Source organism: Colletes gigas, unplaced genomic scaffold (genome assembly GCF_013123115.1).
Source record: "Colletes gigas isolate AHSC1104 unplaced genomic scaffold, ASM1312311v1 Colletes_gigas_Sc00016, whole genome shotgun sequence".
Lineage (NCBI taxonomy): Eukaryota > Metazoa > Arthropoda > Insecta > Hymenoptera > Colletidae > Colletes > Colletes gigas.
Window position 1 is genome coordinate 836,374 of NW_025106645.1, and position 16,041 is coordinate 852,414.

Below are 16,041 nucleotides of genomic sequence, written 5' to 3' on the forward strand. Positions count from 1 at the left end.
AGTAAATTTTCACGTTTGTAAACCATTACTGAATACAAATGTCACGTGATTCGAACAAGCTAACAACAAATATGGCGACTAGAAGAATTGAAAGTTTTATCGCTCTTATTGGAAAACCCTACATTATGTTATTTTAAATAAAGAAATGTTTGTTCGTGTAAGTGTTTAATAATAAGGAAATTCATGTCGTGGTATTTGAAAAATTTTGCTTACATGGATTTGTAAATACATTTAGAATATTCTTTTGCAGAACTTTGTACATCAAGAAAAGTAATTTATTTGATAAGTATGTCAAATACGTGGAACAGAAAACTTTATCGCGATGAACAAGAAGCATTTGTTTCTAATCATGGGGGAACAACAGCCAGAGAAGTTATTTATGCAATTATGCCAAATATATGTACAATTCTTTTAACCATTACTACATTAGGTCTTCTGGGACCATCTATTCACAGAAATATTAGAATTTTGGTAGAATTTACACTACTTATAGTTCCACCCATTTTATGCTGTACTATATTATCTGAGCACATTGTTACTGTCTGCTGTGCTATAATGTTGATATCTATTATTAATATCTTATTATTAGGAATAACTTCAAATCCTTTACCAAATTACGATTCAAGACCTTATTGCGGCAAAAAGCCTTTCATTACAAATTTTAGAGCAATAACCAATATTTTAACAGCAATATGTATATTAGCTATAGATTTTCGTATTTTTCCTCGCAAATTTGCCAAGACTGAGGTATTTGGGTATAGTTTAATGGACACCGGTGTTGGATTATTTATATTAGCAAATGCTTTAGTAGCACCAGAAGCTAGAGACTTTACTACCAAACCAAGGATAGGTTTCTTCCATACTTTATCAAGGAATATAAAACAGTCGGCTAAAAGTTGTATTCCACTTTTGATAGTAGGTTTTGGTCGTTCCATTGCTATCGAAATTATGGGTTATCAAAAACATGTAACCGAATATGGGACCCATTGGAACTTTTTCATAACTCTTGCTTTTGTGAAAATATTTACTAGTTCCATAACAAGTACTATCAAATCGCAGTATTCCTTATTATCAGGTATCTGGATTTTAATGATGCATGAATATATTTTAAGTACTCAGGGATTGAAAGAATGGGTTTTGAGTAATAGTCCAAGGGATGATTTTGTCTCTGCTAATCGTGAAGGAGTAGTCTCTGTACCTGGATATGTAGGGCTTTATTTAGTAGGCATAGCAGTTGGCAGGTTGATACATTCCACTTATTATAACAGGTATGCGCAAAATTCAGTGCCATACAAGCATAATACTTTTTGTGTCAAAATTTTTGGATATGAACTTTATGCAAGTTACAACGAATCTATGATATTGTGTGTCAAATTATCACTGATAGCGGCACAAACATGTGCAGCGACGTTGTTCTGCGATGCATACTTTAAAGTTTCGAGGCGCTTAGCGAATGCAGGTTATTGTATGTGGGTACTCACTCTCGGTGTTACGATACTCACGTTATTATTACTGATAGAAGTAATTACTGATATACTAATTCATGCAACCACAAAATCCGCGTCTAATAAATGTGAAAAAAGTTCGATCAGCAATACGATCGAAATATTCGAAGCTGTTAATTATAATGGTTTATTCTTCTTTCTACTATCGAATTTGATGACTGGTGGTATTAATATGTTAGTACATACATTATATGTAAATCAACTAAAAGCTTTACAAATATTGATTGCATATATGGCTGTAAATATCACAACAGTTTTATTTTTCTATAGAAAACAGGTACAAATTAAGTGATAAAAATGTATGATTCGTTGTATCACTTATTTATCAGGGAATACGATTTTGTATATTGTACCACGTAATTATGTACATATCTCCAAGCCAAATATACTTATAGTATTAGCATTAGCAGTTAATAATTTCAGACTATTGTCACTGCCATTATTTGTACATATATTGTATTCCATATTTATTACTTCTTTTTATGAAAATAAGTATGTACATGAATCGGTATAAAAATAAGTAAAAAGCTTAATTGGTAACAAGTCGTTTGTTTCGTTCGATTTAACTATAACATTCATTATTAATCTATTAAACATTAAAATATGTCGTTGTTGTCGAAATTGATTGTCTAAAAATTCATTATAATTCATCTTTGGGTTGAACATCAGGCTTCAATTCGGTCGATACTTTCGACTTAGGAGTTTCGACGTCTTTAACGTCGCTTGTTCTAGTTTCGTTTTTCACTTCCGATCTTTTAGTTTGCGCTCGTTTACCAATGAATCTTTTAAAACTGTTATGATTTTTCACGTGATCCCTAGCAAGTGAAACTATGCGCAAGAATTCTTTAACATCGAAACTATAATTCGTGAACTTTGCGTGAGCTCCTCCGTCAGGGTGCGTACCCTACATAATATTTAAATTACTCTTGCAATGAAATTAATTTGGCCTTTTACCTGAAATACGTAAAACTTAGACCATCATACTTACGGGATCTTGTTGTACTAATTTCGAAGTATTCTTCCACGTGAAATATTTTACACCGCGTAAACGAGCGAGATCTTTGTAACATCCTGGATCTTCACAGTTATATCTAAACAATAATAATATGTAAGAAGTACAGCCACTTCGCGAGAGAAAAAATATATGCACGTACATTTCGAACACGGCTGCCCAATCCGGTAAAAACATCAGATGCGACAATCCAGCTCCATGAATACCAATAAAAATATCAGAGTTTCTCGTAATCTCTAGTTGCTTTTTGAACGATACCTTTTTATTGTAGACTACCTGTAAGAATAATATTTTTATTCCATTTATTATACATCGTATGTGAAATCAACTTATTTATTAAACCAGTTACCTTTCTGACTCTATATTCTCTATTCTCTTTCAGAGCTTCCACCAACTCGTCTTCGTTTAAGATTTTTCTGTATTGCGTGTCTCTGCTGAGCAGCGTTACGCGTATCCTTTGGTTTTTTCTCTCGTGAAGAGGTATGTGTAGTCTGTGCAACACGTGATCACTGAAAGCTTTAAATAATCCGCTTTTCTCACAGCCGTAAATCTAAAACGTTACTCAGCCATTAAACATTTTTATCGTACGTAGAGAAGAAAGAGTAAAATAGAGTCGTACGAGAGGTGTATTGTAATAAAGACCAAAGATCATGCGCGGCAATAACGGGAACACAAGATTCTTGAAGCAGACAGTTTCCCCGCGGAATGTTTTTAAATCCCACAGCGGGTTTCTTGTGAAAGCCTCGAAGGTGTCTTGAAACGCAGAACGGTAACTGAAAGCGAGAGAACGATTGGTATCTAGTATCTCTTGGTTTTTCTGTTGCGTCGGTGTCAGTTACCTGTAACTTTCCCAGATCATTATGTGATTGTCAGTGCTGAAGGCAGCGGGGTGCGAGAGGTTTACGTGCAATGACGTGTACAAGTTGAAAAAGTCGCAAAAATGATGATACATGTTTACTACTGAAACAGAACGACTTTGGCAAATGAGTGGGTGCCTAAAATTTGCGTGTTGAATGGTGCGAAATTCAACGTGGAATCTTTTTTTTAGGACTTACTAGCATCTATTTTCATTATGTACGTCGGTTTCTCGATAACGATATCACAGTCGCCGTTAACGATCGGCGGTCGAGGTAACTTTTGGAAATTTCGTAATTCTGGTCCCCACGATTGCAACGGGCTGATGTGATCCGCGTTGCTTTGCAGTCTTTTCTCATTTAATCTGATTCACAGAAACGGCACGATCATTAAGTTTGTAATAAACGTACGTCGTACAGTTCGCGTGTTCGTTACGTACGTGCAGTATCCACCGATTTGGCCTTCCTTTAATACATCCATTTTGTAGCGTATCGGTTCCTTTCTTTGGAGCAGATCAGTGAAATTTATCATTACGTTTCTCGCTCTACAGAATCTCATGTGTTCCGAGCATTCTAGAGACGAATCATCCTTTAATGAAAAATATTATACAAATGAAATGCAAACGGAAATATAACGTTTTATTTTCTAACCGCGTAATCTAGATATTGAACTTACTAAAAATAATGGCTCGCAGAAAATCGACATTTCCTTCCTCTGATCGCGTACATAGCCAAAATCGCCTTGAGCGTAAAACGTGTCTAATTGAGCTTTCTTCGTTGTCACCCATCCTTTATGATCACCTGGACATTGAGGAACGGAAAAGGAATTTTCGGCTTTGCAATTCGGCTCGTAACCCCAACAAGCTTTGGTATCGAGACTGTCCTAAGGTTTTGAAAAAAAATTCTTCGTTAATATCCATCTTTTGTGAAGTCTAATCGTCGTGTTTGAACTCGCGAAGCTCTTTAAAGTTCTATAGAACTCCCGTACGCTTTCGCGCCAACGAAATAAAAAAGGAAAAGAAGCGAAGAATACGGAAATTCGTTTTCATAATCGTGTTATTAATACACCATGTAATTACCTTGTACGGACAGGCGGTATTATTGCGGCAGTCTTCGGCTACCGTGGGAAAGGAGTTGAAGTAATACTTGATGTGATCGGACGGCAGATCAATATTTGTATAATTATTATGAGTGACATTGACCAAGAACATCAGAACGATCGACACTGAAACTTTACTGAATAGCGTGTTATCGGTCATCGTAGAATACAGTAACAAAATAAATCGGAATTCCTTAAGTCAGTCTCGTGCAGCGCTTGCTTTACAGAGTGACTGTACAGCGTGAATGGAGTAAGAACCACCTGTACCAGCGATGGGTATATGACCTCACCCACTGTAGGCGCTTTGTCACACAAACGCGAACGTCCGTACACCCACACAACCACGAGCGTGTCTCCTTAAAAGAATTGGTGAAAGTCAATGCTAGAGTTACGCAGACAGTGCCTTACATCATTCATTGTGTCGACGCGTACCTACCAAGCTATTCTTGTAAATTTGTCAGCAACGGAACGAATGTCACGGAGGGCCTTCATTTTATTTTCGAAAACATACCGGTATTTTAAATCCTATTAATCCAATCGATGATATAGCTGGGAGTGTAGTGTTTCTTTTTTTTATTGGATACTATATAAATTAAATATGTACTTACATGCGTTCAATGAGTGCAAGAAGCAGTAGTCGACGATTTCTCACCTCTCGCAAGTATGAGAGAGGAAAGTTCGGAGCATAGGCATCTGATTTGTCTTACACGCACGAGTAACCACTTTACATGTGTACAGCTTCAATATGGCCGACACTATCACAAATGCTCAAACAACTCTTTTTCTCGTCGACAATGTACTTTGCACGTTATTCGAGTGCCAATGGAGAAAGCAGATTGAAACGCACATTTGTATTTACGTATGGTTCAAAATGTTGTTACTTGGCCCACAAGAATTTTGATTTCTTTGATGCAACGTTTAAATCTTTTTCCTTACGACCCCTCGCACGCGACGAAGAAGCGAATCGTTATAGTAGATCATCTCTAGATGATTTCGAACAATTTACAGTTCAAACTAGGTGTTCTGATATTGTAAATAAATTACATTCCTTTGTATTTTCACTAGTACGTAACTCAATATCTGGTAACTGGATTTTTATAAATCATTTAACGATACAACTAGTCTGATCACCTTACATTATTGTGAGTAAATATCTAAACTCTGTATCCACAGACGAAATATGTATAAGATAGACCTAACATCTTATGGGATTTGTATCTATACCAAAACTGTATTATCGATTCATAATTTGAGGGCAGAACTGATTATTGTGTAATATTGCCTTGGTTATTTACTTATTTTTTAAATATTTTATTAAATTATGTAAAAAATATGAATAGAAACATTACTTCTAGTTATTGTAAATGAAATTTTATTTGGTAAATAGGGAGTTTAAATTTTCCAATAATCAACAACTTTTTTAATATATACCTATGGTTTATTTTATTTGATTATTACTCCATTTCGAGGTTTAATGTTTTATAAAATTCATTCTGCATAAATCACTGAAGAAAGGGAAGCATCTAGACAATATGAGAACCTGGAAATATAACATGAATAAATTAGAATATTTGAACCCAACGGCATAGGAACAAGATCCTGAATAAAGAGACGAAAGGACCCTTTTCTCCCTTTAATATTTAGGACTCGATAGAACTACTCAAAGATCGCGAAATAATTTTTCTTTTCTAGCGAAAAGAACAAAATAGTAATACGCTCCTGGAATTCCAAGAATGCCTAGTGGCGTCATCTTTCGGTTGTAGTATTGACGTAAATACGTTAGCGTGGTGCGTTCAAAACATTCTAATGACAATAAAGAAAAAATTTTAATTATTGTATTAAGTACATAAGCATTTCTAGTATAAATGTGATTGCTGGGAAGTAAAAGAATTATGTGTGATTATTCGAAAGAAATGGATGTGCAAATAACAAGTTTCCTAACCTATAAATATTACAAAATTCTGAGTACAATAAAACAAATGTTATATGTGATTTCCGTTAACAAAGCGTTGGAAACTTGGAACGAATAGTTACCCAGTTGGAAAGATAAGTATATTATGATAATATCGAGAGACAATTACTTTACTAGACAATGATTGTTAAGAAATCTGTGTTGTTTGAATATTATAGAAACATCCAAGAATATTGATTCTGTGAAGCGGCTGTTTATCCATGAGTCTGTAAGTAATGCAATTGTGTTGTAAATATTATACTATGGAAGCAAGGTTCAATTTCTTATTAGTGTTATGGGTGAGAATTATCAGTCATTGTCAGAAAGGAGTTAACGAATGCAACACCTGTTAATGCCAGTTAGAAATATGTAAGCATTCTTGCATAGAATAATAATTTATTTGGAATAAAGTTTGTAATTTCATACTATAGTGTAATCCCTTGGCAATATTCGGGTGCACATTTCGTAAACATTTTGTTTGGAATTAAATTGTTAATTGCAAGTTTTGGAAACCAGTATATTTATAACTTTATTAGCATTATCATACTCTATTGGATACTAGAGTAGGATGAAGATTATTGTTTCATAAGTATCGAGTGCACAATTGTGACAATATTCAAAGATTTCCGTTGTAATTAATTCGAAGATGTGCGTATGGCGCCATCTGTGAAAGTGAGAGGCAAATTTGCTAATAAAGAGTATATGTATACCAGTATTTAATGGCTGTTACATTTATAATATATTTCTCGTGTTGTCAGTAATTATTAACAATGAATTAGGATTGGATGTAAGTCATCTATAAATGTAAGGAATAATCTATAATTATATAAATACATTATGATATAAATTAAAGTTTATTGAGTGTAATGTATAAGCAAAGAAAAAGAAAAGCAATGCAATACAAATATAAGAAAATGAACTAAAGCACGCTGATACAAATATTTCGTATAATTATGAATGAAGCTATATATACATACTATTTCCAAGTTGTTTATCTATTATCGAGTTTATCGAAAACGTGCATGTGCTTTGATAATTTTTTGGTCATTATCAGATACTAATTCCCCGTGTCTAAGTTTATCTTTATACGTGCACGATAACTTTTTACATGTTTCGTGATGCGTGCACAGTATGTTATATTTTTTATGATAATTACGTTATAAAACCCTATTATATTTTATACCATTTTATGGTATAAAATATTATACAGTGTTCGGCGATCCCTGAGAAAAATTTTAACGGGAGATTCTAGAGGCCAAAATAAGACGAAAATCAAGAATATCAATTTCTTGACTGAGGCTTCGTTAAAAAGTTATTAAAAATTAAATTAAAAAATTTCAAATCATTCTGAAAAAATTATTTTTGGTTACGAAGGTCAATTACCATCATTTTTTATGAATATACATGCTCCCGAATTCCTACTCACTTTCGAGAAAAAAATTCCTTACCGAAAATATAGTTTGTGGCCAGAAATGCTTCCATGTAATTTCATGCGAATCTTTAAAACGTCATAACTCTTGAACGGTTTGAACGATTTTAATGTTTTAAAATGCAAACAACGCGTATTTTGGTAAAGAATATGTGGAAATTCCAAAAATATTCGAGAACTTATTCCTTGACTCCGCAAAATGTGAAAAACCCCATAAAAATGGTACAGTTTTCAAACAGTCATAACTCCTGCAATAATGAATATATTTCATTGAAATTTTGGGGGGAAGTAGAGTTCGTGGACATCTATAAAAAAAAGTACTACACAATTTTTCTGTAAAATGTCAAACAAAATTACTAAAAATGAAAAACGAATTTTTAAAAAAAATCGACAAGTGGTAGGTGCCTAAATTTTTCGGCGAAAAAGAAAATGTTCAAATCGTTCTGGAAAAATTATTTTCGGTTGCGGGGGTCAATTACAATCATTTTTGGTGTATAGACATACCCTCGAAATCGTGTGCATTTTCGAGAAAAAAATTCAGTACGGGCAGAACTTTAAACGTTAATAACTTCTTAACGAAGCCTCCATCAACAAATTGGTATTCTTGATTTTCGTCTTATTTTGGTGTCCAGAATCTCCCATTAAAATTTTTCTCAGAGGTGGCCGAATACCCTGTATATTTAAAACGAAATATTTGATATAATAAAATACGTTAGGGAATAAGTTGCAAAGAAAAATAACAACGACGCCTGTATTGTACTAACGAGTTTTAGTTCGTCGTGGATATATTCTACTGATAACTCAGTCTCATAAATTATAAAGAGACGTACATACATACATATACATGTATGTGGAAGGTAGAGAAAGGCACGCTGGAAAAAGTCGAACTAGGTTCCGCAGCTCTTCCATCTGTATTGATCTAAAAACATAGGAGAGGGAGATTAGGCTGGCAGGAAAAATAACTTCGTGGTCGCGGACACGTGTATAAAATAAGACGTAAACTAAGTTATTCATGCATACGATGTAGTACTATGCTCTGGAATGCGTTGCGGGAGTTCAAGTTTTACTTGGCAAGTACGAGTTTCGCAATTTCACATCGGTTGTGACACCGGTTAACATATTCATGAACTGTCCCTTTCGCCCAAGAAACGAAAACAAACTAACAGGTGGCCGTAATGGAAACGTCATAAAATAATAACAATGATACGGCGATATACTACTACAGTATTTAAATGTGTTAATATATTAGAGCGTCGATATGGAACTATAATGTTTATGTGTTCTTTTGCGAATTCTGATTTATCGAATTGACAGTGTACTTGATATTTATCGATAAAACTAATACCGTGAATCTACGGAATGTCACCAATACACGAATCTTATTACAAGTTACAAAATGGTGAAATTATTTTGTATTCTTATGCATTTGTATTGTAAGCATGTATGTATAATACGAGATAATAGATTTTGTGTAATAGAGAATACTGTTGTATTTATTTCTACGTTCCAAATGTACGAATACTTTTATCCCTCATTGTGTGTCCTGGTAATTATCGCGAGTGGGGGAACGGGAATCTCTAAAAGATAAACGAGCGGTCTCGAGCGGGACACGAGTTAGAGCATGAACTCGAACCGAAGAGCAGGCAGGGACGCAAGGTCTCTATAAATGCGTGCATGCGTATACATGATTTCCAGTTGGTGGGAGGTCAGCCTTTCGGCGAGAACGATACACACTGCGTATACGGGACGTTTTTTCTACTCATCCTTCCTTTCTTTCTCTCCTCTTCTTCGTCCTATCTTCTTGTTGTCCCCAAAACTCGTGCAGTGTATTCGTGTTATGTTAGGCCTCCGCTGGTACTTTGCACTCGCGTGTTTATTACTTCCGAGAGATAATTGATCCGTCTAATCGAAACTACACAGTGCTCACGCACGATTAAATTCATTCCGTGAACAGAACGACGTACGTTACATAAAGCTGACGAAAATGTGGGACCAGTATAACGCAATATTGCGAGGATTAAAGGTTTCTCTAGTGTAATCTATTCGATGTTGTTCACGGATATTTAATCAAGGTGATAGCGCCTACGCGACGAACAAGTGCCAGAGAATGCATTTCTATACTCTATGAATTGTAAAGTAATAGAAAGTGCTCGTTAAGGTATAAGCGTTACACGCGAATGTATTTTGAAGCTTTCTCGATGTGATTGGACAGTGATGGTGCAGCATTATTTTTACCGTTCGTATTATAGATAAAAGTGAGAAACGGTGACTGAAATGTTAAACGTTTGGAAATTAAAGACTGACCGATTTAAATACACAATTTATACGCAGTTGTGAACTGGTCAGTTAACATCTATATGCTGAAATTACTGACCCGATAATCACGTGCGATCGAAATGTCAGTAGACGCGTAAACACGCTAAGAGTGCACGCGGTTAGCAGCATCGCTGTCATTTCACTCAGAGAAACGAGAGAATGCAAACACAACGCTGATGAGTCAGTCGGTCGTGCCTACCAGGTGCGCTTACATCCATAAACAGTTCTAATGATTCGACTATCGAGCTGCGTAATTTGATCCGCTGCTCCTATAAAGCGCCCGTTTGTTTTAAAACTATCGTCCACTGTGCGGCGATACATTGAACCGATATCCGGTGCACAGTTGTTCAGCATTCCAACAGGACGTGGTGTACTATGCATAAACATTAACGCGTTCCAAACCGGAGAAATTGCTGGATCAACGTAAACAAGTTAAAAGAAAAATAGAAGAGAGACAATAAATTTACCTGATAATATTATAAATAAATTAAACGAGATACTTACGTGTTTGCAATTTGTTTGCAAAATGTGGAACGCGCTGAGAGAATTTCTGGAACAGTTCCTGTTACCAGGATTATTCCTAGTGATTTTATATTACTTCTTCACTTCGACCTTCGACTTCTGGGAGAACCGAGGCGTGCCATTTCGAAAACCGACCGTGCTCTTCGGCAATTTTGCACCCATGCTCCTGTTCCGGAAATCTCTACCGGAAGGCATTAACGAGATGTACGAATGGTTCAAAGACGAAAGATTTTTCGGGGCGTTTCGCGTCAGGACGCCGGTGCTGATCCTACGAGACCCGGACCTAATCAAGAATATTTGTGTCAAGAATTTCGCTTGCTTCTCGAACCGTGGCATACCGGTCAATTCTCAGGTAATTTTATCGCACGAATAAATTTAGTTAATCATACGTATCTCAACCCAGTTAACTCTCTGTTTCTATTGCGAATAATACTTATTCTCGTACCTTGAACCATCGACATAATTTTTGGGTCCATCATGATATTGCCCATGCTCCTCTCCCTGTGTATTGTAAAATTCTATTAGTATCGTTGTATATCGGCCAATTCTCAAGTAATTTTATCGCACGAATAAATTTAGCTAACCATACGTATCTCAACCCAGTTAACTCTCTGTTTCTATTGCGAATAATACTTATTCTCGTACCTTGAACCATCGACATAATTTTTGGGTCCATTATGATATTGCCCATGCTCCTCTCCCTGTGTATTGTAAAATTCTATTAGTATCGTTGTATATCGGCCAATTCTCAAGTAATTTTATCGCACGAATAAATTTAGTTAATCATACGTATCTCAACCCAGTTAACTCTCTGTTTCTATTGCGAATAATACTTATTCTCGTATCTTGAACCATCGACATAATTTTTGGGTCCTCGGTGATATTGTCCATGCTCCTCTCCCTGTGTATTGTAAAATTCTATTAGTATCGTTGTATATCGGCCAATTCTCAAGTAATTTTATCGCACGAATAAATTTAGTTAATCATACGTATCTCAACCCAGTTAACTCTCTGTTTCTATTGCTAATAATACTTATTCTCGTATCTTGAACCATCCACATAATTTTTGGGTCCTTCATGATATTGTCCATGCTCCTCTCCCTGTGTATTGTAAAATTCTATTAGTATTGTATCAGGGAACACGTCTAATGTCTAAATTACGAAATTATGGAAAATGAACGCGTAACTGTTTCTTATAATAGGATCCATTGTCCGCTCATCTGTTCAACCTGGAAGGAAAGAAATGGAAGAGCCTCAGATCCAAGCTGACTCCAGCCTTTTCATCCGGCAAACTGAGGAGGATGTTTTATCTTCTGGCGGAGTGCAGCGAAGAGTTTCAGAAATTAATTGGCGCATCCTCGAGGTCTGATAGGCCGTTTGAGGTTCGCGAATTGGCGGCGAAATTTACAATAGACGTCATTGGTACCTGCGCGTTCGGCATACAAATAAATGCGCTCACCGACGAGGAATCCGAGTTTCACAGAGCAGCGACCAAACTCTCGAAGCCGAGTTATAAGGCCACGCTCTGGAGGATGCTTAGAACGGCCGTGCCGAGATTGTACAAGCTTTTAGGCGTTCAGGTGATCGATCCTGGTGTAACGAAATTCTTCAAAGACGTCGTATCGCAGATGATCAGCCAACGAGAGGAAAATGACATTAAGAGGCACGACTTCATGGACTTGTTGATCGAACTGAAAAACAAAGGCACGTTAGAAAGCGATTCGGGAAATGGGCAGATCTGTAACGACGAGGATGCAGAGACGACTGAAGAAATAGGTACGTTGTTTTACAAACGTATAAGAATCAATTATGCTTGAGGACAAGCGAGAATAGCTGGGCAAAGTCGTTTCATGGCATCTATCGTTTAAAACATCCAATCTTATGTTTTATAATTAAAAAAGAATATAGAGAAAATCGAATATTAACAATTTTTAACTCTACAGTTTCTTTTTTATATTCAAAATAATATTATGGAAAACGAAAAATTAAACGATCGTTTAAATTTGTTATATTTTTCGAATATATATTTATCAAGAGTGCTTAATAAGTTGGTACAAATTCTCAAGTCTTCCAAGTTGAACTTCTTCAATAGCTTGTACCGGTTTTAAACAACTCAATTATATTAATTGGAGAACATTACGCAATCGATAACTTTCTTCGATCAATATACGAGTTGTTCGTTGTATGATTGGAGCAATTACGATGCGTAGCCGTAAACGGTACAGTTCTGTTACAAATTAATCAAGATAAAATCGACAGTAAGTACTTCATTCGTAGCTACACCAAGATCTGCATAGCTGCAATGAAACCATGCGTAACGTTAATCAAACGTTCCATTAATTTCATACAAAGAATGTATTCTCGATTCGTACTTGAAACTTATACTTATCACTTGCTGGGTATTAATACAATTTATCCACCTATGACTTATTCAAAAGTTATGTGAAAAAGTATTCTGTTCAAAATAATCCAATAATCTCGTATCTAAATTCACATGTATCAAATTCTGGGAAATGAATTGTAACGAATAGCGTAAATATTTTAAACCATTACACAGTAGAATATTCGTTTGAATCAACTTGCGTTAAAATAAAAATTTGCAAAGATTTTACCTATTACAGAAAAAAAACATTCGCCTTGAATTAAGGAGGACGCGGTACCATGACTAAGCAGAATGTTGACAGTGTTGAGTAATTTTTTCCATTCCCAGACCTTCCAAAGGCTGGCTAAAACGTTTGACTCAACACGGTTCTTCCGTCTTGCAATACATGTTTTTCCACTTTGCATTTAGTATCGCAAGATCTTTAAAATGTACTTAGTTTATATACTATAAATAGCTTTCAAGATATTGGTTGCCTTATTCGAATATATGTATATTTTCACAATTATCTTAAGCAGTGTATTTCTTACTTTGTCGGTCAAATGTCAATATTTTGTGTAAGTAGTAGGCATTCGTTTCATCAAACTTACAGTTGTTTGATTATGGAAATAAATATTCGTGTATCGCGTGTAACCAAACGAAAAAAGATAAACCGATATATCTTTGGCCCCGTATCTTAACGATGACTAATTAAAAATGGCAAAATTATGATCGTTTCCCTGTCGGAGTTTCAGCGCTAGCCATATATTAAAGTTTGCCCATTTGACGGACGAACGTTAAAAAGAAAAGTCATCGTTAATAAAGATTCCTATTGAATGGATTTATCGCATAAGCATTGTTATTTATAGAACTGGACGAGAACAGTATTGCCGCTCAAGCGTTTGTATTTTTCGTCGCTGGTTATGAAACTTCCTCGAACACCATTGCGTTTTGCCTTCACGAACTAGCGCTGAATGCTGAAATTCAAGAAAAGACGAGACGCGATATTCACGACGCAATTAACAACAGAGGTGGCAAATTAACTTATGATGCGGTCCAGGACATGAAATACCTTGATATGGTGATTTCAGGTAAAAATCAACGCATTTATTTACAAACTGTACCCATTGGAATTCATCGTAGACGGATTAATATTAGACGGATTAGATACCCTAAAACATAAAGGAAAAATATAGCCGATTGTATAGATAATCACATGATATGACAGATCTTATCGATATGATGTAAATAAAGAGCGCGTAAAAAATTTTCCGAAATATTATAGTACAGAATTTGTAAATTTCACAAAGAAAAATCAATAGTCAAAGGTGTTTGAAATATTGTTGCAATGTTTTCGAAATATTAAAAACAGTAAACGTAAAGCAAAAGATTGCTGCATTATTTCAGAAATAATTCTTGAAATATTCCAATATTGCAAAACAATATTTTAAACGTGTTTCAGCGGTATTGTGTTCCGTATGAGAAATGACCTTGAGCTCTTGAAAATTGTGATCGTGGAAAAGAAGTAACTTCTATCGTACTGTATGTTGTTTCGAATTAAATATTTTTCTCCCTTTCTATCGCCAAAAGCAACGAAGATGTTTTGGATTCTAAGGTCAGGTGACTTATCCTGTATATTTTCAGCCAAAACAGAGATTATCGGATCGATATTCAAAGAAAATTAATTTATTTAAATTCGTTACAGAAACACTCCGGAAGTACCCACCGGCATCGCTGCTTTCCCGAAGATGCGAGTATCAATACCAAATACCAAATACAAAAGTCGAGTTACCAGCGGGTATACGGGTAATCATACCAATCTATGGGCTTCATCATGATTCCGACTATTATTCGAATCCGTCAACTTTTGATCCTGAAAGATTCACGGAAGAGAACAAACGAACGAGGCATCCGTACACATATCTTCCGTTTGGAGAGGGACCACGAAATTGCATAGGTAATTTTTTTACTACAATTAGATCTCAGAAAGAATCGAAAATTATTAATATAGAGTAAAAGTAATAATAATGAAGTTGGAATTAACAAAAAACAACGTAGTTTATTCAGACGTACTCACTAATTTTTAGAAACCAATTTGCGACAGTCTTTTTCGGCAATAACAACTTCAATAACATCGTATCGATCAAACTGATATATTTAAAAACATGTATATTTGTTTTTAGGAATGCGATTCGCGCTCTTACAAATCAAGGTAGGTATAATATCGTTTTTAAGAGATCATCGAGTGGAGATCTGCGAAAAGACTGTCACGTCGTTCAAGTTCAGTAGACGCAGTCTCGTAACTTCGAGCGAGAGTGGATTCTGGCTCAAGATAGTACAACTTTTAAAATAGAACATCACCATTCAGGTTTATTACGTACTTAATATCGGTACGTCCAGTGGTTAATTTTCAATATTGACTGTTTATTGTATTTTTTTACTTATACACTGCACTGCAAATATTAAATACGTTGGTGCCTTTACCTTTGTCTTTTGAACAAAGCAAAGATTGTACTTTATTTTGGATCAATAATTTACAAATTTTTGGTAAGGTTTGAGATTTGTAACATACTTTTATTACGTTTATCTTAACTGAAACTTTTTTTTACAAAGATTCATCATTCCTTAATAATGCCCCAACAGAATGGATAACCCATAACAAACAGCAGCATGTATGTATATAATTCATCTCAACGAGAATCTATTGTATCCCGTGCGTCGTCTTAAGGGTTCAACGAATGTACTTCTATTATTTAATACCTCTGCATCATTCTTTGTGAAAATAAATTACAAATATTGTTATATAAATGAAACATTTATATTTTTTTAAACATTTGATATGTTCTATACCAAGAATTATTATAATCTATTCAATGAAATAAACATTGTACAAATAATGTATGTAGTACAAACTATTTATTATGCTACAATTATTGATAATTCGGTGATTTACACTCTTCAAAGTAGCAAATAAACTTGTAATATCTAGGTTTA

General features: G+C 35.1%; 3 protein-coding genes across 5 annotated transcripts; 2 read left to right on the plus strand and 1 right to left on the minus strand.

Annotated features, from left to right (window-relative positions):
* Window positions 1–49: 49 nt before the first annotated feature.
* LOC122400275 (uncharacterized protein At4g17910-like) lies at window positions 50–2,004 on the plus strand. Its single transcript, XM_043401642.1, has 2 exons — window positions 50–157; window positions 251–2,004. The coding sequence occupies exon 2, from the start codon at window positions 289–291 to the stop codon at window positions 1,795–1,797; it is 1,509 nt and encodes a 502-aa protein (XP_043257577.1). The 5' UTR covers window positions 50–157; window positions 251–288; the 3' UTR covers window positions 1,798–2,004.
* Window positions 2,005–2,015: 11 nt separating this feature from the next.
* LOC122400274 (EGF domain-specific O-linked N-acetylglucosamine transferase) lies at window positions 2,016–5,616 on the minus strand. 2 transcript variants are annotated; one of them, XM_043401641.1, is made up of 12 exons: window positions 5,079–5,616; window positions 4,903–4,995; window positions 4,451–4,826; window positions 4,048–4,254; window positions 3,812–3,960; window positions 3,573–3,736; window positions 3,357–3,477; window positions 3,137–3,290; window positions 2,867–3,067; window positions 2,660–2,793; window positions 2,494–2,596; window positions 2,016–2,409 (listed from the first exon to the last, which is right to left on the minus strand). In XM_043401641.1, exons 3-12 carry the CDS (start codon window positions 4,628–4,630, stop codon window positions 2,146–2,148), a joined length of 1,677 nt encoding a protein of 558 aa, XP_043257576.1. In that variant the 5' UTR covers window positions 4,631–4,826; window positions 4,903–4,995; window positions 5,079–5,616; the 3' UTR covers window positions 2,016–2,145. The 2 variants fall into 2 exon arrangements, with proteins under 2 accessions (XP_043257576.1, XP_043257575.1); XM_043401640.1 differs by having other exon boundaries at window positions 4,451–5,616.
* Window positions 5,617–9,558: 3,942 nt separating this feature from the next.
* Window positions 9,559–15,844, plus strand: LOC122400086 (probable cytochrome P450 6a13). Of its 2 annotated transcripts, XM_043401313.1 has the most exons (5): window positions 9,559–11,040; window positions 11,891–12,464; window positions 13,917–14,138; window positions 14,753–15,004; window positions 15,231–15,844. In XM_043401313.1, the coding sequence occupies exons 1-5, from the start codon at window positions 10,693–10,695 to the stop codon at window positions 15,398–15,400; spliced, it is 1,566 nt and encodes a 521-aa protein (XP_043257248.1). In that variant the 5' UTR covers window positions 9,559–10,692; the 3' UTR covers window positions 15,401–15,844. The 2 variants fall into 2 exon arrangements, with proteins under 2 accessions (XP_043257248.1, XP_043257249.1); XM_043401314.1 differs by lacking the exons at window positions 14,753–15,004; window positions 15,231–15,844 and adding an exon at window positions 14,510–14,707.
* The last annotated feature ends 197 nt before the right edge of the window (window positions 15,845–16,041 follow it).